Source organism: Lampris incognitus, chromosome 17 (assembly GCF_029633865.1).
Source record: "Lampris incognitus isolate fLamInc1 chromosome 17, fLamInc1.hap2, whole genome shotgun sequence".
Taxonomy (NCBI): Eukaryota; Metazoa; Chordata; class Actinopteri; order Lampriformes; family Lampridae; genus Lampris; species Lampris incognitus.
In genome coordinates, this window is record NC_079227.1 from 15,886,225 (window position 1) to 15,911,559 (window position 25,335).

General features: G+C 42.9%; 1 protein-coding gene across 1 annotated transcript in view; it reads right to left on the reverse strand.

The window, feature by feature from the left end:
• Positions 1–6,160: 6,160 nt before the first annotated feature.
• gps1 (G protein pathway suppressor 1) overlaps positions 6,161–25,335 on the reverse strand; it is a 33,335-nt gene continuing 14,160 nt past the window's right edge. The window contains exons 12-14 of the mRNA XM_056296609.1: positions 20,855–20,992; positions 18,726–18,860; positions 6,161–8,526 (exon numbers count right to left, since the gene is read on the reverse strand). Of these exons, the coding sequence (XP_056152584.1) occupies positions 8,452–8,526; positions 18,726–18,860; positions 20,855–20,992 (348 nt within the window). The 3' untranslated portion in view covers positions 6,161–8,451. The remainder of the gene's footprint in view (positions 8,527–18,725; positions 18,861–20,854; positions 20,993–25,335) is intronic.

A 25,335-nucleotide genomic window follows, 5' to 3' on the forward strand; every position in this document is an offset into this window, starting at 1 on the left:
CCTAAGTCCATATAATGGACCGGAATGTATCCTCCCTCAAATAAATGTCAACCCTTTGTTTTAAGTAAACGCACAAAAAATAAAAAATAAAATAAATTATTTTCTGCTGTAATTTGTAAGTTAAGACTTGTAAATGAAAGAAAATGAATGAATGAAATTAAAGAGATAGTTTAGCTATTAAGAAAATTAAAAAAAAATCAAGTTCTTGTTCAATATTTTTTTCTTTCAGTCTTAATCAAACGTGAAAATTTCACTGTTGTAAACCAATGAACAGTTAAACCTTATAGAAAGGAATATTTTCATCCTTGATTTGATCCTCCTCGATCCGATCAATGCAGTGACAGGAGGCTCGTTACCCAATGTTTCTGTCAGTGCCAGTCATTCTGAGTTGGCAGGCTAATTAGATGATGAAATGGTTGTTCACAAGGAGTGGGCCGGTTTACAGTGGACCAAAGGGGAAAAAAATTGGTTTATACTTCACTCACGTGGACTTCTGGGATTTAAAGGGAAATTTGCTAATATTTACCCAAATGGCTTTGCATAGAAATAGGCTATATATGACAAGACCATGAGATCTATGACTTCCTTCAAATAGGGTTGAATGTGCATCTGTCGTGTTCCCATCAGCAAAATTCCATTACTGTCAATCTGAATTCATTTGACATTTACGTTGTTGTTTGTGCAAACAAATCAGTGAAACAAACACAAACGATAACACGTGGCATGTGTGTGCATGTAAAAGGGTGTCCTGGTGAGCTATTAGGAACATGCCAATGGCTAGGCCATATGGATAAGAGGGAAAAGGATGTGGATGTCGTTGTGTTTGAAACCAAATACAATACATGGGCATACTTTCAGCCCGTATCGTAATGCAGGCAAATCATTTTAGGCTAAAATGGCAAAATAATAGCTGCGGAAAATATCATTACATACACGCACGCACGCCTGCACGCCTGCACAGACACAGACACAGACACACACAAATACACACACACACATCTTGTCTTGTGATGTAAAGATGAGGAGGAAGCGCAATCAAAGTTTGTCACAGCCAGTTTTATGAGGGAGCAGTTTGACTGAATTGGGGCATATGCATATCGATGGGGCATATGCATATCGACCCCCTACTGAGGCCTCTGTGTCAAAAATAAAAAACAAAGAGCAAAGATCGCAAAGTACTACATCTCATAAAACCAGTACAGGCCTGTATTGATTTTTCAGCCCTCAACATTAGATAATTCACTTGATTTGAATATTCAACATGGACTTCCAATTTAACAAGAGTAATTAATATGCCAATTTTTTTTCGCCAAAAAAAAAAGGCATACTAATTATTTAATATGCCAATTTTTAACCCAGTCACTGAGGATGCACAAGCTAGTGCATTCTTAGTGCCGGTCCCAAGCCCGGATAAATGGGGAGGGTTGCATCAGGAAGGGCATCCGGCGTAAAATCAAATATCTCATCTCATCTCATCTTCAGCCGCTTTTCCGGGGTCGGGTCGCAGTGGCAGCAAGCTAAGTAGGGCACTCCAGACGTCCCTCTCCTCAGCAACGCCCTCCAGCTCCTCCTGGGGGATCCCAAGGCGTTCCCGGGCCAGATTGGACATGTAGTCCCTCCAGCGAGTTCTGGGTCTACCCCGGGGTCTCCTCCCAGGTCGTCGTGCCCGGTAAACCTCCAAAGGAAGGTGCCCAGGAGGCATCCTAATCAGATGCCCAAACCACCTCAACTGGCTCCTTTTGATGCGAAGGAGCAGTGGCTCTACTCCAAGCTGCCTCCGGATGTCCGAGCTCCTCACCCTATCTCTAAGGCTGAGCCCACACACCCTACGGAAGAAACTAATTTCAGCCGCTTGTATCTGCGATCTCACCCTTTCGGTCACTACCCAAAGCTCATGACCATAGGCGAGGACTGGAACGCAGAAACTGGAAGATTGACTGGTAAATTGAGAGCTTTGCCTTCCGGCTCAGCTCCTTCTTCGCCACAATGGTCCTGTACAATGTCCGCATTACCGCTGATGCGGCACCAATCCATCTGTCTATCTCCTGCTCCATCCTACCCTCACTCGTGAACAAGACCCCGAGATACTTGAACTCCTTCACTTGAGGCAACAACTCATCCACAACCAGGAGAGAGCAATCCACCATTTTCCGGTAAAGAACCATGGCCTCAGACGTGGAGGTGCTGACTCTCATCCCAGCCATTTTACACTCAGCTGCAAACTGCCCCAGTGTGCGCCAGAGGTCACGTTCTGATGAAGCCAATAAAACCACATCATCTGCGAAGAGCAGAGATGCAATTCTGAGGTTCCCAAAATGGACACACTCCTCACCTTGGCTGCACCTTGAGATCCTGTCCATAAATATCACAAACAGAATCGGAGACAAGGGACAACCTAATCAAATATGCGGATCATAAATCAGATTTCCATACCGGATCGGTCGAGGCCCAGGTTACCAACAACCACCACCGGTATTGTTAGCCAGTAGGGTGCCGGGGGAAACTATGCTACTGTTGAGTGAAGAAGAAGGAGAGGGGGAAGGCAAGTCCACTGGCAGCGAGAGAGGAGGAAGGGTAGGAGTGTGGCAGTGAGAGTCGGAACTTTGAATGTTGGCACTATGATTGCTAAAGGGAGAGAGCTGGCTGATTTGATGGAATGAAGAAAGGTAGGTATACTGTGTGTGCAAGAGATCAGGTGGAAGGGGAGTAGGGCCAGGAGCATTGGAGGTGGGTTCAAACTCTTCTACCATGGTGCGAATGGGAGGAGAAATTGGGTAGGGGTAATACTGAAGGAAGAGTATGTCAAGAGTGTGCTGGAGGTGAAGAGAGTGTCGGACAGAGTGATGAGTATGAAGCTGGAAATGGAAGGTGTATTGATGAATGTTATCAGGGCATATGCCCCACAAGTTGGGTGTGAGATGGAAGAGAAAGAAGAATTCTGGAGTGCGTTGGATGAAGTGGTGGAGAATGTACCCAAGGAGGAGAGAGTGGTCATTGGAGCGGACTTCAATGATGGTGAAGGAACAGAGGTGATGAGGAGATGTTGAGGATGTGATGGGTAGGGATGGTGTCAAGGAAACAAATGTGGAAGGACAGATGGTGGTGGATTTTGCGAAAAGGATGGAAATGGCTGTGGTGAATACATATTTCAAGAAGAGGGAGTTCACAGGGTGACATACAAGAGTGGAGGAAAGTGTACACAGGTGGACTATATCATATGTAGAAGGCGGGATCTGAAAGGGATTGGAGACTGCAAGGTGGTGACGGGAGAACGCAGCTAGGCAACATCGGATGGTGGTCTGTAGGATGACTCTGGAGACCAAGAAGAGGAAGAGAGTGAAGGCAGAGGAGAAGATCAAATGGGGGAAGTTGAAGAAGGAGATTGTTGTGTGGAGTTCAGGGAGGAGTTAAGACAGGCACTGGGTGGTAGTGAAGAGTTGCCAGATGGCTGGGCAACCACTGCAGAAATAGTGAGGGAGACAGCTAGGAAGGTACTTGGTGTGTCATCAGAACAGAGGAAGGAAGACAAGGAGACTTGGTGGTAGGATGAGGAAGTACAGCTAAATATACAGAGGAAGAGGTTGGCAAAGAAGAAGTGGGATAGTCAGAGAGATGAAGAAAGTAGACAAGAGTACAAGGTGATGCAGCGCAAAGCAAACAGAGCAGTGGCAAAGGCAAAGGAAAAGGCATATGGTGAGTTGTATGAGAGGTTAGACACTAAGGAAGGAGAAAAGGACTCGTGCCGATTGGCTAGACAGAACGACCGAGCTGAGAAGGATGTGCAGCAAGTTAGAGCGATCAAGGATAGAGATGGAAATGTGCTGACAAGTGAGGAGAGTGCGCTGAGAAGGTGGAAGGAGTATTTGGAGGGACTGATGAATGAAGAAAATGAGAAAGAGAGAGAGAGAGAAAGAAGATTGGATTTTCCATTGTGGTATTGGTAAGATATTAGAGAAGGTTTGTGTGTGTGTGTGTGTGTGTGTGTGTGTGAATTACTTAATTGTAAGGCGCTTTGAGTGGCTGTTGCAGCTAGAAAAGCGCTATATAAAATGCAGCTTGATTGATTGATTGATGATATAGGGATAGTGGATTAGCAAGGAGGAAGTGAGGGCAGCTATGAAGAGGAAGAAGAGTGGAAAGGCAGTTGGTCCTGATGACATACCTGTGGAGGCAAGGAGATGTTTAAGAGAGATGGCAGTGGGGTTTTTAACTAGATTGTTTAACACAATCTTGGAAAGTGAGAGGATGCCTGAGGAGTGGAGAAGAAGCATACTGGTACCGATTTTCAAGATAAGGGCGATGTGCAGAACTCTAGCAACTACAGAGGTATAAAGTTGATCAGCCACAGCATGAAGATATGGGAAAGAGTAATAGAAGCTAGGTTAAGAGGAGAGGTGATGATTAGCGAGCAGCAGTATGGTTTCATGCCACGAAAGAGCACCACAGATGTGACGTTTGCTTTGAGAATGTTGATTGAGAAATATAGAGGAGGCCAGAAGGAGTTAAATTGTGTCTTTGTAGATTTAGAGAAAGCATACGACAGGGTGCCAAGAGAGGAGGTGTGGTATTGTATGAGGAAGTCGGGAGTTGCAGAGAAGTATGTGGGAGTGGTGCAGGATATGTATGAGGGAAGTGTGACAGTGGTGAGGTGTGCGGTTGGAATGACAGATGGGTTCAAGGTGGAGGTGGGATTACATCAAGGATCGGCTCTGAGCCCTTTCTTGTTTGCAATGGTGATGGACAGGTTGACGGACAAGATCAGGCAGGAGTCTCCGTGGACAATGATGTTCGCGGATGACATTGTGATCTGTAGCGAGTAGGGAGCAGGTTGAAGAGAGCCTGGAGAGGTGGAGGTATGTACTGGAGAGAAGAGGAATGAAAGTCAGTAGGAGCAAGATGGAATACATATGCATGAATGAGAGGGAGTACAGTGGAATAGTGAGGATGCAAGGAGTAGAGGTGACGAAGGCATATGAGTTTAAATACTTGGGGTCAACTGCCCAAAGTAACGGGGAGTGCAGGAGAGAGGTGAAGAAGAGAGTGCAGGCAGGGTGGAGTGAGTGGAGAAGAGTGTCAGGAGTGATTTGTGACAGAAGGCTACCAGCATGAGTTAAAGGGAAGGTTTACAAGATGGTTGTGAGACCAGCTATGTTATATGGTTTGGAAACAGTGGCACTGACGAAAAGACAGGAAGCAGAGCTGGAGGTGACAGAGTTGAAGAGGCTAAGATTTTCATTGGGAGTGACGAAGAAGGACAGGATTAGGAACGATTACATTAGAGGGACAGCTCAGGTTGGACGGTTTGGAGACAAAGCAAGAGGCAAGATTGAGATGGGTTGGACATGTGTGGAGGAGAGATGCTGGGTATATTGGGAGAAGGATGCTGAATATGGAGCTGCCAGGGAAGAGGAAAAGGTAGGCCAAAGAGGAGGTTTATGGATGTGGCGAGGGAGGACATGCAGGTGGTTGGTGTGACAGAGGAAGATGCAGAAGACAGGAAGAGATGGAAACGGATCAGCCGTGGTGGCGACCTCTAAAGGGAGCAGCTGAAAGTAGTAGCAGTAGTAGTAGTAATTAATATGCCAATTTTTAATTGCGGGCATGGGACGCTACCATACAGTCTGTGCCTGTTATTAGTGTTTTTGAAGCAAATTTCCTCCCTTTCTTTCTCTTGCTGTGAGATCTCCCAGAGCCAAACAGTCAGCTGGGTTGCTTTTGATGCCCCAACGAAAAATCTAAGCCTGCGCTTGCACGCACACACACAACAAACAGAAAGTACATGAGACCTTTTTCAGGCACCAATGGATCGTTACAACTTTTCCTGTTGTAACGATCCTCTCAACTTTTCCAGTTAAGAGGAGTTCCACCTCCCCTCTAATTTTTGAATTTCCCTCTAAATTTGATTTTCCCCCGTGATTTCCAAACATGACACCAGGTTGCATTGCTGCTCTCCACCTGTGCACCGTTTTGCAAATGGACTGGTTTGGGGAAAAATAAACCTCACTGGGGGGGGGGGGGATGGGGGGGATGTCTCTGTCTTATAATAATTTGATACCGATAACCCCCAAATAAAACGGCAACAAATTCCATATCGCCGTTAAGTGCCGTGGGGGAAGCCCACCAAATGGAAAAATAAAGAAATGACTGCGGATAGTTATCGTAATGCTTTATTATCAAGGTAATTTAAAACAGACCCATTTAATACGATCAGTGAAATAAACATATCCCTAAAGTTTTCTTCTCCGATTCAGGGGTATTCATCCAACATGAGATATGTGGGACGAATACTCCATCCAACTTGGAGGGGTATTCATCCAACGTGAGACATGTTGGACTAACAGCCCTCCAAGTTGGATGAATCGGAGAAGAAAACTTGGGAGGGGTGTTCACCCAACATGTCTCATGTCGTCTCTTCTTCCCCCCATTTGAGGGAAGGTTGTTTAAAATTAATAAATGATTGGTGATGGAAGTTGACTAAAAGCATTCCAGTGTATTGCAGCAAGGGCTGTAGGCTTGCCAACAGAATGAACGCCGAGACATTGAGGAGAAAAACTGTTTTTACCCCTTTCTGTCCAAATCTGTATTCAGTCGCCTTGAAAAAAAAACAAACAAAAAAACCCAACCCCCCCCGGAAAAAAACAAAAAAGACATGCAACTTGTGAAACCCTGCATTAAGTAGAGACATGTTGCTATCTTGGGCTGATTGCCTTGGAATTTGTTGAATAGAAAAAAAAAATATTCACAGGAGATTTAGCAGACGAAAATAAACAAGATATCCTATACATTTTAGCGGCATACATACAGCACCTAGGTCAGCTGAGCATCAATTCTGAAGGAGAATCGTAAATCCTATACAGTCAGCTTTTAGTACGGACATTTCTTCATTATGAATCAATCACAATTTTAACACCACCGAAGGGAAGCTGGATCATCAAAGATGCACTATGAATGTAGTCACGGCTGGACCTACGTGACCTTTCCTCTGGGACGATCAAGCGCCAGACACGCGCCTGAACATTAGCCCCTTTGAAGAAAAGCCTCTGTGGATGTTTAAAGATGGCAAGATGTGCCCTTCTATTTGGTGTTGCTAGGAAAAAAAAAAAACATTCCAGAGAAATCAGTGCATTTCCTTCCTTGAGAGAACAGAAATCATGAAGCCGATAGCTGTACATGTTCTACAGGCGAGTGTCTACGCCAGTACCAATGAGAAACAGTCTGTTGAATGGGACGTCACACACACCAGCCAGTCTGACGAGACCAAATCATGGGAGACGGTGGCAAGCCTTTTTTTCCCCCATTACTGCCGTTCTTATCCGTCTTTTTAAGCATGACAGTACTTCTGACTTTTACAAATGTTTAATCCTTGCAAGACAACTAGTTTTATATTCATCATCAATATATTGCATTACAATGCACTAATCCTTTGCATGTTCGACAATGGCGATGACAGAATATGAGAAAAGAGAAATGACAAATATTGATTTCCTGTGATGAATATTATCTTCCATAAAATCCCTCATTGAGTTGTTTAAGCATTCTTATTCACATTCTCCCCAGAAGTCAACCCAAGTTAGCATGACGAGGACAGGAGAGGTCAGCAACCCCCAAAAATTAAACTTGACTTTTTCCAATTATGGCACATTGTGGATATACATTAATAACTCAATAACATGAAAAAAAAAAATCAGAGTGCTTTCCTTTGTACTGATCTCCATTTTGCTTACAGTCAACTAGTTTTATTCAAAAGGCTGTGGGCATTGTGGCCCTTTAAATGAATTGGCTTTCCCTGGATAATAATAATAGAAGTGTGCCAGCATTATTCACTTCTCTGACCAGATAGTAGATTTCAGTGGGAGAAGAGCTGACCGAGCGGCTAACAAGAAAAGCCTACAAGTAAGAATGGGATGACAGAGAGTCCTGACCAGGCCAGCTTCAGGTTTTCATATACAGCTTTTATTTTGAAATCAGATCCTTTGGACATTGTGTCTGAAAAGTGGCAGTTCTCCACTGCATCAGGGGCATTCAAAGTGTGCCATGTAGAGGAGAGCGTGATAAGGGGGGTGAGACGAGAGAGAGAAAGAGAGAGAGAGGAGAAATAACAGTGCATCTTTTGAAAAAGAAAAGCACTTTGAAGGGCCCAAGTGCTTCACACACACAAGCGAGCTCCGCGCACACAAGAACATGCATGCCCCTCTACAGCAAAACACACTCAGATCAGTGAATCAAGTGCTTTTTTTTACAGACAGCACTGCTACTGATTTCACTACATCTCTCCTAACAGTGGTGACACCTTCTTTTTTTTTCTGTGGGGAAGAAAAAACATATTTCAGAAAAGGAGGAGGAAGAGTGGACCCTCAACAAGTGGGGCAGTTGTTGGTGATAATGAGAATCGTCTCGTCTCCTTTTTAAGTGTTTGAGATAAGCTGACGTGGTCACTTCCTGGATGAGTGTTCACATGTTGGTGCTCATTCGTGATTGGCTATTGGCAGAGTTGAGATCCCCTTGACTGCCCTCCCTGGGGGGAGACTGGAGAGGAGAGAGTAAAAGGTTAACAACCGCAGCAACTGGTTTAAAAAAATAATTTTACTGTCGGGGCTAAATAGGTTTAATTTTACAATACGAGTTGATTCACGTAACACTGGCACAGCCCATAATAAAAGATATGCTTAATTGATCTTTATAGATATCTTAAAACAATAACAGGGCAATTTAAATAGACTCTGTCTCAGAAATTAGGCAACATGTTCAATTCTAAATAAGATTAAAAAGTGCCGTGTGTGATTCTGCTCAAATCCTGACCTCAATACTTCAGCAATGTAAATAACTAGCAAATCAAAGCAAGCAAGACAAACACGTTCGATGTCCTCAATAGACATCATTCACTGTGATCTCTGCATAGTTTGGTGAGAATTGAGACCCCCCCGAAAGGTCTTTTTTTTAAAGGGGGTGGGGGGGTGGGGGTTGGAATGTGTCTAAAACAAACATCTCCTGCCCAGTTCCTGCAGAAATGAGAGGAGTGGAGGAGCAGCAAGTTGTTTACTTTGTTTCAATTACAACCATTAAACAGCTGGTGCTGATATTTGCCAGAATATATTATGTTTCAGCAGAAAGATTACACACAGCAGCTTTAAACAGGTCCATCTATCCTTCATTCAAAATGCAATTTAGAGAGAAGCCCCACATTTGCAGCCTTTAGACAGAAATCTATATTGTAATTAATAATTCCACAATGATAAACTTCTAATGAAGGCTGGATTTAAAATAAAAAAAACAACTGATATTTATGGTTGTATAGAATTAGCCCACTGGATAATTTTTTTTTCTTAAATTAAGTTTCCTTTATTAATCCCTTTGGGGAAATTCAGTTGCTGTAATTTTTTTGGGGGGGGGTTTCCCCCCTCTTTTTCTCCTCAATTGTACCCAGCCAATTACCCCACTCTTCCGAGCTGTCGCAGTTGTTGCTCCACCCCCTCTGCTGATCTGAAGAGGGCTGCAGACTACCACATGCCTCCAACGATACATGTGGAGTCCCCAGCCGCTTCTTTTCACCTGACAGTGACGAGTTTCCCCAGTGAGACGTAGCGCATAGGAGGATCATGCTATTCCTCCCAGCTCCCCCCCCCCAAACAGGCATCCCGACCGACCAGAGGAGGTGCTAGTGCAGCGACCAGGACCCACACCCACATCCAGCTTCCCACCCGCCGACACAGCCAATTGTGTCTGTAGGGATGCCCAACCAAGCCAGAGGTAGTAACACAGGGATTCGAACTGGCGATCCTCTTGTTGGTAGGCAATGGAATAGACTGCTACACTACCCGGACACCCCCAGTTACTGTAAATTAACCCCCCCATCCTAGCGGTGATCTGTGTAGCTAGAAGCAGTTGGCTGCCACTTTCATGCTGCGCCCGGAGACCACCTCCAGTTCTTTTCCCATTACCTTGGTCAGGGGCACGACAGGGGGGAGTATAAACCCTAACATGCATGTTTCTTTTGATAGTGGGGGAAACCGGAGCACCTGGACATGGGGAGAACATGCAAACGCCGCACAGAGGATGACCTGGGATGACCCCTAAGGTTGGATAACCCCAGGGTTCGAACCCAGGACCTTCTTGCTGTGAGTTGACAGGGCTCAGCACTGGGCCACCGTGCCACGCCTAAAAGACTAGTCATCAGACATTTAAAGAAATTAGGCTCATTGCCAGGCTGTAAAACCCTCTAGCTGCAGCTCCAATAACCAGGTGATCAAGGTTGGCAGTAGCATAGAGCAGTGTTTCCCAATCCAGTCCTCAAGGAACCCTATCCTGCAGATTTTCTTTACCACCCTGAATGGGTACCTGTTTGTAGTTATTCAACCAAGCAGCAATGAATTATGTCAGATGTTGTACACCTTGCATAATTAAGTGCTGTGAGATGACTGGTTGAGTAAGTACAAGCAGGGCTATCTATGCAAGGTTACAATGAAAATCTGCATGATAGGGGTTCCTTGAGGACTGGGTTGGGAAACGCTAATGGTTGCAAATTCAAATGGTTGCAAATTCAAATTCATTACATGGCTGGATGAAAACAGGCCAAAGCAAGTAAACTAGCAACTCTCCCTTCCTTAGACTAATAATGTCAGGAGGCTCTTGAGGAAGCATTTGATCCTAATTTCTACAGTGGAGCTGCGTTCCATCTTCCTTAAGTGAATTCTGATTAGCTCAGATAGCGAAGGCTTAAATTTAGCTTAAAAAAAAAACAAACCCTGGATGTTAATGTGAAGATGGTCACTGCGGAGGATCAATCAGCATTTGTGGTTCTCCAAACTCAAGAGAAGAAAACTCCCGCATGCTGTCCTTTTGATTGCAATAAACTTTATTGGAGATACATATGCCTTTTAAATCATCTGAAGACATACACTACCGTTCAAAAGTTTGGGATCACATTGAAATGTCCATATTTTTGAAGGAAAAGCACTGTACTGTTCAATGAAGATAACTTTAAACTAGTCTTAACTTTAAAGAAATACACTCTATACATTGCTAATGTGGTAAATGACTATTCTAGCTGCAAATGTCTGGTTTTTGGTGCAATATCTACATAGGTGTATAGAGGCCCATTTCAAGCAACTATCACTCCAGTGTTCTAATGGTACAATGTGTTTGCTCATTGGCTCAGAAGGCTAATTGATGATTAGAAAACCCTTGTGCAATCATGTTCACACATCTGAAAACAGTTTAGCTCGGTACAGAAGCTACAAAACTGACCTTCGTTTGAGCAGATTGAGTTTCTGGAGCATCACATTTGTGGGGTCAATTAAACGCTCAAAATGGCCAGAAAAAGAGAACTTTCATCTGAAACTCGACAGTCTATTCTTGTTCTTAGAAATGAAGGCTATTCCATGCGAGAAATTGCTAAGAAATTGAAGATTTCCTACACCGGTGTGTACTACTCCCTTCAGAGGACAGCACAAACAGGCTCTAACCAGAGTAGAAAAAGAAGTGGGAGGCCGCGTTGCACAACTGAGCAAGAAGATAAGTACATTAGAGTCTCTAGTTTGAGAAACAGACGCCTCACAGGTCCCCAACTGGCATCTTCATTAAATAGTACCCGCAAAACACCAGTGTCAACATCTACAGTGAAGAGGCGGCTGCGGGATTCTGGGCTTCAGGGCAGAGTGGCAAAGAAAAAGCCATATCTGAGACTGACCAATAAAAGAAAAAGATTAAGATGGGCAAAAGAACACAGACATTGGACAGAGGAAGACTGGAAAAAAGTGTTGTGGACGGATGAATCCAAGTTTGGGGTGTTTGGATCACAAAGAAGAACGTTTGTGAGACGCAGAACAAATGAAAAGATGCTGGAAGAATGCCTGACGCCATCTGTTAAGCATGGTGGAGGTAATGTGATGGTCTGGGGTTGCTTTGGTGCTGGTAAGGTGGGAGATTTGTACAGGGTAAAAGGGATTCTGAATAAGGAAGGCTATCACTCCATTTTGCAACGCCATGCCATACCCAGTGGACAGCGCTTGATTGGAGCCAATTTCATCCTACAACAGGACAATGACCCTAAACACACCTCCAAATTGTGCAAGAACTATTTAGAGCAGAAGCAGGCAGCTGGTATTCTATCGGTAATGGAGTGGCCAGCGCAGTCACCAGATCTGAGCCCCATTGAGCTGTTGTGGGAGCAGCTTGACCGTATGGTACGCAAGAAGTGCCCATCCAACCAATCCAACTTGTGGGAGCTGCTTCTGGAAGCGTGGGGTGCAATTTCTCCAGATTACCTCAACAAATTAACAGCTAGAATGCCAAAGGTCTGCAATGCTGTAATTGCTGCAAATGGAGGATTCTTTGACGAAAGCAAAGTTTGATGTAAAAAAAATCTTATTTCAAATACAAATCATTATTTCTAACCTTGTCAATGTCTTGACTCTATTTTCTATTCATTTCACAACATATGGTGGTGAATAAGTGTGACTTTTCATGGAAAACACAAAATTGTTTGGGTGATCCCAAACTTTTGAACGGTAGTGTATGTCCATACCAGAGTTGGGAAGTAGAATTCTCTGTACATCTTCATTAGAGAATTCAAGGGTGGTTGCCTGGTTTTGCATGAGTCCATTGATTTCTTGAGCTCATCTTGGAACAAATCTATTCAGTCAATTATTGCTAGTGAGAAGGGTGCAATAATCCAGATAGGAGGAGCTCAAATCTTTTTTGAGATTTAAGATCGATCCATGATCCCAATCCATGTTTAATGATCCAGACGGGAGGAGTTCAAATCTCCAAAAAAGATTTGGGCTCCTCCTATCTGGATAATTGCACCCTTCTCACTTGCAATAATTACCTGACTAGATTTGCTCCAAGATGAGCCCCTTTCAATTTACAATTTCATTTAGCAGACGCTTTTTGGTGAAAATCACTAATGATCTGTTGATGGCAGCTGACTCTGGGCTCTAAACCATACTTTTCCTTCTTGACCTGAGTGCAGCCTTTGATACCATCTCACATAACATCCTCATAGAGATTAGCTTCCATTGGAATTACTGGCACCCCCTTTGACTGGTTTAGATCATATCTCTCTGGCCACACTCAGTTTGTTCAACTTAAAAATTTGAGATCACAGTCCTTTCCATTACTGCTGGTGTTCCCCAGGGCTCTGTATTGGGACCCCTCCTATTTATTATTTACTTATTACCTCTTGGCCACATTTTCAGGAACTCTGGCATTCAATTTCACTGCAATGCGAATGACACCCAGCTTTATCTATCCACCAAGCCTACTTCCACTCTTCCACCCTCTTCCCTTTCTGACTGCTGACTAGAAATTAAATCCTGGTTTTTATACCACTTCCTCAAACTTAATAGTGATAAAACCGAGGTTCTCCTAATAGGTACTAAATCTGCTGTGGCGAAACCTGATAGTTTTTCTCTAACTATTGACAATACTATAGTTCCTCCATCGCCTCAGGTTAAGAGTCTGGGTGTCATCTTGGACAGCACATTATCTTTTGAAGCTCACATCAACAATGTTACACGGTCTGCATACTTCCACCTAAGCAATATTAATCGTCTTTGTCCATCACTTACACCCAACAGCACCGCCATACTCGTTTACACCCTGGTTACATCCCATATTGACTAATACAATTCTATCCTCTTTGGTCTTCCCCTCAAGTATCTACATAAACTTCAACTGGTCCAGAATTCAGCTGCCCTTATCATTACCAGAACTCCTTCCATAGATCATATCACTCCTGTTCTTCAGCAACTCCATTGGCTCCCTGTTAAATACCGTATTGACTTCAAGATCCTGCTTTTCACCTTTAAGGCCCTTAATAACCTAGCTCCTTCATATCTTTCTGAACTCCTTCATAGCCACCCCAACCCCCCGCACTCTCAGATCCTCTTCTGCTCTCCAACTCACTACACCATTGGCCCACTTGACTACCATGGGGTCTAGAGCCTTCAGTCATTCTGCCCCCCGCCTATGGAACTCTCTCCCACAAGACATTCACAATATTGACTCTCTTTCAACCTTCAAATCCCATCTCAAAACATACTTTTTCAAACTGGCATATTCAGTCTGATCCACGCTTCATTGAGTTTTGTGCTGATGATGATTTTGTACTTATCTTTTGTATTAACTTTTTATTGTCTACCCTGCTTTGTTTTGATTTTTCACTGTCTGATACATTGCTGCTTGTTTTTTTTAACTGTGGTCTGTAAGGTGTCCTTGAGTGCTCTGAAAGGCGACCACAAAATAAAATGTATTATTATTATTATTATTATCCAAAGCGACATAGATCTAAGAGTTAATATAACACAAACAAGGATCTAGTCAGGAGGTGACAATGCAAGTTCAAGTCCAATAGGACATGGGTGTCAACAGGCAGTGCACAAAGGCAATGCATAGGCTGCATAGAAGTGAAAATAATAATTATTTTTTAAAATATTAATACCATCAGGTGTGGAGGTGTTCGTGAAAGAGCTGGGTCTTTAGCTTCATCTTAAAGATGGAGAGGGACTCAGCGGATCGAATAGAGTTTGGAAACTCGTTCCACCACCGAGGAACTACAGAAGAGTCTAGCTAGTGACTTAGGGCCCCGTTGTGACGGAAGTGCCAGGCACCTTTCATTAGCAGAGCATAGTGAGCGGGACTGAGTGTAGATCAGAATGAGGGAGTTCAGGTAGGTGGGAGCGGTTTTAGTTGCTGTTTTGTAAGCAAGTATTAAGGTTTTGAATTTGATGAGGGCAGCACCTGGGAGCCAGTGGAGGGATATGAAAAGCAGGGTGAAATGCGCTGTTTTGGGTTGGTTGAAGATCAGACACGCCGCCATGTTCTGGATCATTTGCAGAGGTTTGAAAGTGCGTGCAGGGAGACCTGCCAATAAGGAGCTGCAGTAGTCAAAGTGTGATATAACAAGAGCCTGTACCAGGAGTTGTGCTGCATGCTCAGACAGGTAGGATCTATTTTTCATGGATCTAATTTTCATGATGTTGTACAGGGCAAATCAGCATGACCGAGCAATTGAGGCCAAGTTAACCTTAAAGGTTAGTTGGTCATCAACATGGACGGATTAATGCACGGGCCGACGGGCCCCGGGCCCCGCCCTTCTGGGGGCCCCCAAGATTAGCGAAATTACGTCCTCTGAAATCCCTCCAATGATTACCCCTTCTATAAATAATCATTACAAGAGGTAATGTCGATTACCAGGGTTTATATAAGACATGATTTCACTAGAATTCTCAATCATGGTGGCAAAATATTTTTTTCCAATTGTATGCCAAAAATATTCTTGTATTATTTCAAATATGGATTCATTAGCACCAATGTACAATTAAATGTTATAGGCTACACATACAAACAAAAACAAGAATCATTAAAAAATTAAAATAAATTGCATCATGGGCCAATAGATTTGCTCTTGACGATCATGATTCACGTTCAAGTACGTAGCTACGTCATTGTAGGCTATACAAAAAACAAAAATGGAGAAGAGGCGTTATGCTAGTGGGTTCCTTAAAAGAAAAACAAAACAGGAAAAAGTTGAAAGACAGGCGTCCGAGTTGCAAAAGATCCCAAAATTGGATAGCTTTTTTAAAAAGAAAGAAACTCAAACTCCAGATAAGCAGTTCAAATGGTTGCAAATTCAAATTCATTACATTCATTACCCCCAAGCGTAGCTCGCAAGCAAGCCATGGAATTGGCTGTTGCTTATCCAAATGACTTGGAAAAAGATTTGGCCGACGAACTTTTACAGTTAGTTTTTTTTGTGAAAGATGAGCCTGGTCAACAATCCCCCACACAACTGCTGCAGATGTTGATCAAACATGGGCTCAACTCGACCTTCCCAAACGTTTTTAATCGCACTGAAACTGTTCCTGACTTTACCCGTCACGAATTGTGAAGGTGAACGTTCCTTTTCGCGATTAGCACGTATAAAAAACGAACTAAGATCAAAAGTGGGCCAAAAGAGGCTGAAAGCATTGTCAGTTATGGCTATCGAATCAGACCTATTGAGATCCATGGATTTTAACGATGTCGTCGAGGACTTTTCCAGGAGAAAGTCAAGGAGGAAGGCTGCCTGAGTCAAGGAGATAATGCTTAAAGCCTGGTAAGACCACAGGGGTTTCTTACTTAATGCTGTGTCTGCTGATTTGGCATTTGGAGATGTAACTTAAAGGCCGGCTCAGGCAGGCTAGGTAACCATCTTCGCCGTGAGACGATAATTGGGTTGTCTATCGGTCCTATATCGTGTTATCTTGTGCGCTCATGTTTGCCGCAGTTACGGGCACTATTCGTTGCTGTTGTATCACGAAAAATCACTGTCACATCATGATTGGCTTGCTGATAACTTTTTTATTTACTTTATTATTCACGCGTTTTCCAATATTGATACCAAAGCGAGTATTCCGATTCTTTTCGGTGCTTGTATAAATTGTTGGTACATGTGAGGTGTGTAAAATGCTTTTTATAATCTTGTAACCTTACTGGTTATGCTAAGATAATTAATTCCTACTCAATATGGGCGCAGCCATATTTAATGTTTATGTCAGTAGCCTATATTGTAGTTTGTTACACGGCTTTGTTACATACTCGATTCTGATTGGTCAATTACGACATTCAGCGGTGTGTTATTTCTTGATAGACACTGCTGCTAGGTATAACAGACCGTTGCTATGCGTAGAAAGTAAAAAATCTAACGTAATCTGGATGAATGGAAGCAATAGCCTACAATAATTTTTAAATCAATAAAAACATTTTTTGTTATAGTTTGTGGCAAATTATTGATTTATTTAGTAAGTAGCCGTGTAACAAGCGGGATAATGTACAGCGAGCCGGTTATTATTACGAAATAAACCCCGACAGGGTGATGCATGACCCCGACGCGAATCCCTTACATATTCAATGCATTCTGGGAGGTAACGTTAACGTGACGTTTGCACGCCTTAGCAGTTAGTGCTGGTGACGGGTGAAATAATAACAACAACAACAACAACAACAATAATAATAATAATAATAATGTAACGTTTTGTAGGTCCTTTAATAATATCACATGCGTTGCGTTGTTTCCAGTGATTACTGTAAGTCACATGACTAATCAAAACTGCTTGGTGAAATTGCATTCAGACTCTCTGGTGTTGTTATAGGGGGGCCTCGTGAATTATTGTGCCCCGGGCCCCAGACTGGTTTAATCCGTCCCTGGTCATCCATCATGACACCCATGTTCAGGCAGACTTTGTGGGTCTGAGTTGGGTTTATCCAAGCTGGATATTGATCTATTGTTGTAAGGATGGACTGGCTGAGATGACAAGGAGCTCAGTCTTAGATAGGTTAAGCTGAAGGTGGCGTTCTTTCATCCATGCAGAGATATCAGCAAGGCACGACGATATCCATGCCAAGACTGTGAGGTCATCTGGCGGGAATGATAGGAAGAGCTGGGTATCGTCAGCATAGCAATGGTATGAGAAACCATGGGAGCGGATGATCGCACCAAGTAAGGTGGTGTATAGAAGAGATGGGGACTTAGCACTGACCCTTGAGGTACCCCTGTGGATAAGCCATGCGGTTTGGACACTTCTCCCTGCCAAGATACTCTAAAAGATCTCCCCAAGACATAGGACATGAACCAGCGGAGGGCAAATCCTGATATACCAAGCTCAGTGAGTGTGAAGAGGAGGACCTGGTGGTTAACAGTGTCAAAGGCAGCTGACAGATCTAGCAGCAATAAAGCTGAGGACTGACCAGCAGCTCTAGCCAAATGCAGTGGTTCTATTACTGATAGGAGTGCAGTCTCGGTAGAGTGACCCCACTTAAAGTCAGACTGATTCAGATCATACAGATTGTTCTCAGAAAGGAATTCAGTTGGGATAGGTTCCAGCATCCACCCTGGGTAGATAAGCTGTGTGCTCAAGTATTTTTGAAAGAAAGGGTAGGAGTGAAACCGGTCTGTAGTTTTCAACCGGGGCTGGGTTGAGTCTAGGTTTTTTGAGCAGTGGGGTGATCCAAGCTTGCTTAAATGTGGTGGGGAACACACCTGGTGTAAGCGAGGAGTTGATGAAGAAATTAAATTAAGAAATCAATGGACTCATGCAAAACCAGGCAACTACCTTTGAATTCTCTCGCAAAGACAATTATACTTCCCAACACTGGTATGGACATATGTACCTCTTCAGATGGTTTAAAAGTCAAATGTATCTCCAATAAAGTTTCTCTTCTCTTGTGCCTATGGCTATTTCCTCCTATGTAACTGTCTACATAAAACTGAAGGTGTGCATGAGTCTTTACAGTCAAGATTTGGTTCTCCAAAGTAAATTAATATACTCTCAAAATATTTTGGAAAAGCAGAAATTGAAGCTGTTCATGTCAGACAGGACTGTGATTAAAAAGCCTTTCCTTTTTTCCTAAGTATTTTCAATATACATTCAAAAAATTGAATATTTTACTGAGAAATCGACCTGAGCAGTCAAAGAAAGCAGACAGAACAATTCTTTCTATAAAAGAGGTAGTGGGGTAAGAGTGTGAAAAATCATTTAGGACTGGTAACAAAACATTTACTTCTATTTAAGCATAACTAAAAGGCAAATCAAATTTGCCCACAGTGCAAGGCATGAGCAATGTGTACTCAGTCAAATCCTTATCTGCTCCCTCTCACCTGATATATATCTTTCAAGAAAAATTAGAGTAAAAAAACAAACATGCATGCAGACAAACAACCACAGCCTGGGCTTTGCATTCTGTACCTTGACATGAATCTGGTTGCGCAGTACGGCAGCACGGAGGATCATGGCTTTGGCCCGTCTCTGGAACTCCTTGCCCATATGGAGGGACTTTTCAAATGTGGTACTCCTCTGGTCCACGTCACGTGCATACAGGATCTGCGAGGGTGGGGGGTATTATATATTATATGTACTGAAGGTAAGGCATGCAGTATTGATCACCTGCACACTTACTCTAAACCTTGACGAGGTTTCGATCCTACAGGGATCTTGTCAGGTCAAAATATTTGATGCTCATTACCATAGGGACGGCCAGTTCAAATCTCTACCAGTGAGGAGGTACAACACAAAATATAAACTTCCTTTCCTTGCTATATTGGAGACGATGAATGACAGACAAAGACTGTATACTTGCTGCACTGGGGACTGACAGAGAGCACAGCGCCAAGTTCTATTTCTCTAGAGAAATACAGAAACAAAATGAACTGAATAGAGGGCATTCTTAATATGGCTTTCTGGGGATGAATAGAAGGGACAATATACATCATGCAATATATAAGAAAAAGGACATTAATTTCTTCCCATTTCCACCCCTTATGCCAGAGAGTGCTAAAGAAAAGTACCCTTTGTCCTTGTTTACAAAGGCTGAACATCACAGGGTGAAAGTCACACCCAATGCTTTATAAGTGGGCTTTCACTTGACACTGTGTGTCAGTCAAGTGAAAGCCCACTCAAGGCTTCATAAGTGGGCTTGACTGACACACAATGTCAGTCTCCAAGATAGGCATTGAATGACTTGGCTTGAATGCTCATAGTGGGCCATGCTGTCTGTCAAGAAATTGGCCAGAATAAATGCCAGATGACTGTAAAAATTATTTTCAGTACTGATTTCAGCAACATAGGGGAAAAAATAGACTCAAACATGCCTCTGCCAAAAATTCTGGAATGAAGTTATAAAATATTTTTCTCAAATTAACTTAAATCCAGTCCGCAATTACCCTAAACTTTGTATTCTTCATTTGTACCAAGAGGATTGTAATTTAAACAGCAAAGAGAAGAAAATTACTGATTTATGTCTATTACAAGCAAGATGCTTGATCTGTCTTTGTTGGAAGGATGCAAAAAGCCCTTCTGTTGGTTGCTGGCTTAAAGAGCTGTCTGCGTGTCTTGCCCTTGAACAATTAACATACACAATGAAAAAGAAATCAGCCAGATTTCATGAGGTTTGGAGTCCCTTTCTTGCATTCTTGGAGAATTTTGAACTTCGGGATGTTTTAGAAACTTGAAGGTGATATATCCCTAGGGTATGCCGATGTAACCCCTATGTCTACCAAGTGATGCTATGCTGTACAATATCTTTTATGGAATGTCGTATCCCTGTTTGTGTTTTTGGCTGGTTTTTTTTTTGTTTTTGTTTTTTGTGCTTTTTATCCTTTTTTCCCTTAGAGAGTAGAAGCGTGGTTTTACATCAGTGTGATTATCTTGTGCTTTGTTAACATGTATCTATGAATTGTTAAAACTCAATAAATACATGTCGATAAAAAAATTTGCCTCTGCCTATTTATCACAGATGACATAAGGCCATTTTCAGTCATTAAAACATAGGATTTTGACAACTCAATGAAACACTGGAGCCAGAATTTATTTCTGAGTTCAAAATTATGCTATCGGTTGTAAAGGTCCAAAAAACAAAAAAAATCTTTGCATTCTCACATCACCCTTCTTTGTAGTGACTTGATGAGATGGTTGTTGAAATTTGAAATTGTGCATTGATAACAATGTCTAAATAACACAAAAATAAGACAATATACCGATTAGAAAAGTGCTAATTTCTGATCTTAATATCACCATTCTTAATATCAGATTTGAACAATAAATTTTTTTGCATTTAACATTTTTTGACAAAACAAAATGCTTACACAATAAGCAACTTAGACTCTTGTCTTTCCACCTCTATGTTTGCTATAGGCAGAATGACGGCAGTGTGAATTCCCCTCCCTGTCACGTGAGCCAGTTATGAGCCAGCCCGCTGTGTGTGGGTCTGTGTCGCTGTGTATGGGTCTGTGTGTGCGCTTATCTTGCTGCAAACTATGACGCAACTACACTACAGACTGGTCTGTAGTGACCATTCTGTCTTTGTGTTCTTTCATTACCTTGCTGTGTGAGTCGATACGTGCATTGATGAGTCCTTCAAGTATGAGCTGTGTGAGCTCGTCCTCCAGGGCTGCAACAGTGGTGTTGAAGGCTTGAGCCATCTTAGTCATGTCTGCAGACACGTATGGGCTGAAGTACTGCAAACAGACACATGCAAAGACAAACAAGAGAGGCATGTGGCCCACATTTACACATGCACTACTACTGACACACATAGAGAACAGGAAATCCAGACACCTTTTGGCTTTTGTTTGATAGATGTGGAGCATTCAAGGAGCACTCAAATGTTATATTAAGTCCTCGACAAAGGCATTCATCATAAGTAAAAATACTTTTAAATATGGTATCAAAGTTGGACAGGGAAAAAAGGAGCTCAGAGCTTTTCAATTTCTCTCCTGCAGGGCTGTGACTAATCAGACTTGGAAAATTGAATGTCCCAAGATTGTTTATCCAGAGAATAATCAGGCTGCAAACTAACTTTCAACACAAACAGGCAACAAATAGATAGCTGGAGATGGCTCTTCCAAAAAAAATGTTTTAACTCTGACTCATAATAATGACTGTTTTAAAAAGAAAGTATTTCTGGGCTTACAGTAAAACAATGCACAGGGAGTGAGGCTGAATTCTGACAAATTACTTAAGTTTCATTAGGAAAGGTCAAAAAGGGGTGAGCAGAGAAACCCTGTGGCCTTGAAATGTTCAGTTTAACAAACAGTTACAGAATGGCCTTTAAAATGCCAATACATCACCTCCCAGTTCAGTCTAGCACATCAGTGTGTTGAACCTAAAGAGAGAGGATACTGTCCAAACGATCTTGTGCGTTCAAATCATCTATTGATCTGTCCTAGAGATGCAGCAAGGCCACAGTGCTGCTAAGGACCCATATTGGTCCTTGGTCCTCCGTATTGGTTAAACATTAGTTTAGGTAATAGGCTACAATGTGGAAAAAGATTGCCTATCTATTGATCATGCAGTAAAGATGCTCATGCTTGAGCCAAGTTACAAACAATTGATGGTATATCCATGTTTGCTCGTTTACTGGGGTTTGCCCAACTGCGTTTTCTGTCAAGGATTTTGATTCTCCCAACACTGTACACTGATCCAATTCTACAGTAAAATCTTTTTTTTTCTTGGCCCCCCCCCCTTTTTTTTTTCTCACCAACTGTATCTGGCCAATTACCCTATTTTCTTAGTCATCCCGGTCGCTGCTTCACCCCCTCCGCTGAGCTGGGGAGGGCTGCAGACTACCACATGCCTCCTCCGATACATGTGGCGTCGCCAGCTGCTTCTTTTTACCTGACAGTGAGGAGTTTCACCAGGGGGACATAGTGCGTGGGAGGCGCACGCTATTACCTCCAGCTCCCCCTCCCCCCTGAATAGCCGCCCCGACTGACCAGAGGAGGTGCTTGTGCAGCGACAGGACACATACCCACATCTGGCTTCCCATCTGCAGACACGGCCAACTGTCTGTAGGGACGAAAGACCAAGCTGGAGGTAACATGGGGATTCAAACTGGCAATCCCTGTGTTGGTAGGCAACGGAAAAGACCGTCATGCCACCCGGACGCCCCGCATAAAATAATTTCTGAGCACAGCTGAAACAAACATTTTGAAAATGAGCCTCTCTTTTGTTTTATTTAAAAAACATGTAGTGATTCAATGGGAGGATTACAGTGATCACAGTGGCCTGGGCTAAACTGTCTGCAGATACTCCAAGCCCAAGTAAAATTCTGCCATAAACACACAGAAACACAGCTTGTCTAGGGAACATATCAGATGCACACATCACGAACTGTACTGACAAACTATGGGTAAACAAACCAACCGAAGAAAAATCTAAAATATCCATCTCTCCAGATCAGACAAAGTTGGAGTTATTTCTTAACATTTGAGCAAAAACAGGGATAAACTCCTTGACTTCTTTGAACTTTTAAGACAGCTGTAGAAGGAATCAGAGAACATCCATCATGCAATGACACCTACTTCCTCCTGACTAGTGCAAGGCATCGCCGTGACTGACAAACTAGCAGTACAGCCAAAATGCATTCTCTATGCATCGCATCCTTTGTATATGCTTTCAGCATAACAGATGCCAAATGGAAAATCCATAATAACAAAAGATATACTGACTACATTCAACAGTGGTAGTAGCAAATGCAACATTAGCAAACACCTGGCCGCAAAACAACCCCTTTCCATAATAGACTGGAAATATCAAGTCTGCACATTCAGCTTTTATTTGTTTCTGTGCTGTGGTCTCATTTTACTCAATTCAGAAACTGGCTTGTTCCTGCCACTGAAATTAAAATAACAAGGACTAACTATTGACTGAATGAATGACAGGTTGCCCTTAGGAACCAACTACATCTCACCAGAGGTGACCAATCAATAACCGATCCATTACTATGAATGACAGTGATGCATTTCCAAGCAACACCTAGTTTCAAAATGGAAATGTTTTGGCAAGCGGCACCCCGCATCTCATGTGAAGGAGAGTGTTTTGTGTTATAAAGATCCCAGAGAGTGAGCTGTTGTTGTGCCAAAGAAAGGATTTTCTACAGTGTATCATATGTTGTATACTTAATACAGTACCTGCATTTCCATGTTATGTACCCTGACAGACTAATATAAAACACACAGGAGAATAAAGGCACCAGCTTTAACTCTTGAGGCCATTCCGGTTCAGATCCATTCTGTGCTCTACTCTCGTCCCTGCCTGACAGACATAATAATTGGCCGAATTCTAATCAGAACTTTTCACAAAGGCTTATCACCAACTTACTCATCAGCAATTCAGTGGTAATTTTTTTTCTGAATGGGACTCTCTTCTTTCCTCTCTCATTATTAAAGAAGCTCCCCTTTCCATGTCTGCCCATCAGCCTGAACTTTAGAACTCATTGCAATTTGTCAGACATTGCTGTAGCGAAAATGTAAGCTACAATATGTCCTGACTTGGGCCATTAAAGGTCTCGGAGCAAATGTCGAAAATCATGAGCCAAAACTTGTGGCGGTCACCTCCCCTAAATACTTTGCCGTGATGTTCCTGATGTCTGCAAACTCATCTCATCATCAGCCGCTTCTTCGGGGTCAGGTCACGGTGGCAGCAAGCTAAGTAGGGCACTCCAGACGTCCCTCTCCCCAGCAACGCCCTCCAGCTCCTCCTGGGGGATCCCAAGATGTTCCCTGGCCAGACTGGTCATGGAATCCCCTCCAGCGAGTTCTGGGTCTGCCCCGGGGTTTCCTCCCAGTAGGACATGCCCGAAAAACCTCCAAAGGAAGGTGCGCAGGAGGCATCCTAATCAGATGCCCGAACCACCTCAACTCTGGATGTCCAAGCTCCTCACCCTATCGCTAAGGCTGAGCCCACACGCCCTACGGAGGAAACTCATTTCAGCTGCTTGTATCCGTGAACTCACCCTTTCGGTCACTAGCCAAAGCTCATGACCATAGGCGAGGTTTGGAATGAAGATTGACTGGTAAATTGAGAGCGTTGCCTTCTGACTCAGCTTCCTCTTCACCACAACGGTCCGGTACAATGTCCGCATTACTGCTAATGCTGCACCAATCCGCCTGTCAATCTCCCGCTCCATCCTACCCTCACTCATAAACAAGACCCCGACATACTTGAACTCCTTCACTTGAGACAACTCATCCCCAACCTGGAGGGAGCAATCTGGATTGGGTTTGCTCAACTGAAGAATTGGTTTGGCGTTGCATCCGCGTACTGTGGAAACAAGATGGTGAGCCACCCAAAGAAGGGATAAGCTGGATAGACATCATCTGTGAACAGTACCTACCCTTACACTACAGATGAGTGTTACTGTGAAACACAATCTTCTAAATTTCGAGAATTTTAAAACATACAAATATGCCTGCTCTGTATACAAGTCACTGCATGGTCTTGCCCCACCTCCATTAAATTAATACATTAAAATTAGAACAAACAGTACAAGGGCCTCCACTAGAGGGGATTGTGAGGTACCCTTCAGACGCACCACTTTCAGTCAAACAGAGTTGTCAATTAAGGGCACTAAGATCTGGAATAACATACCTTCTGCAATAAGGGAATGCCCCACATTTCCCGATTTTAAAGCCCATTTTAAAAAAATGGCTCAAATTACACCAAGTTTGTGATCATTTTTAATCAGTGCGAGCTCGGTCCAGCTTTGTCCTTCTGATTATATCAGTCACTTGTGTGTTATGTGTTTCATGGTATTATGTTGTATTGCATTTGATTGTATTGCATTGTGGTGTACGGTTTTGTGAGGTGTATAATGTTGTATTATTGTATGTATTGTTGTGTATTTTAGTGTTATTGTATTGTGGTGTACCACACCTGTTTTTATTTTTTGCTTTGACCTGCCTCGGGACAACAGATGTAAATTAGCAGTATTGCTACAATCCGGCATGTTTACATGTGTATCTGTGATACCGATGTTAATTAATATACACTGTCCCTATTCAAATAAACAAAACAAAAC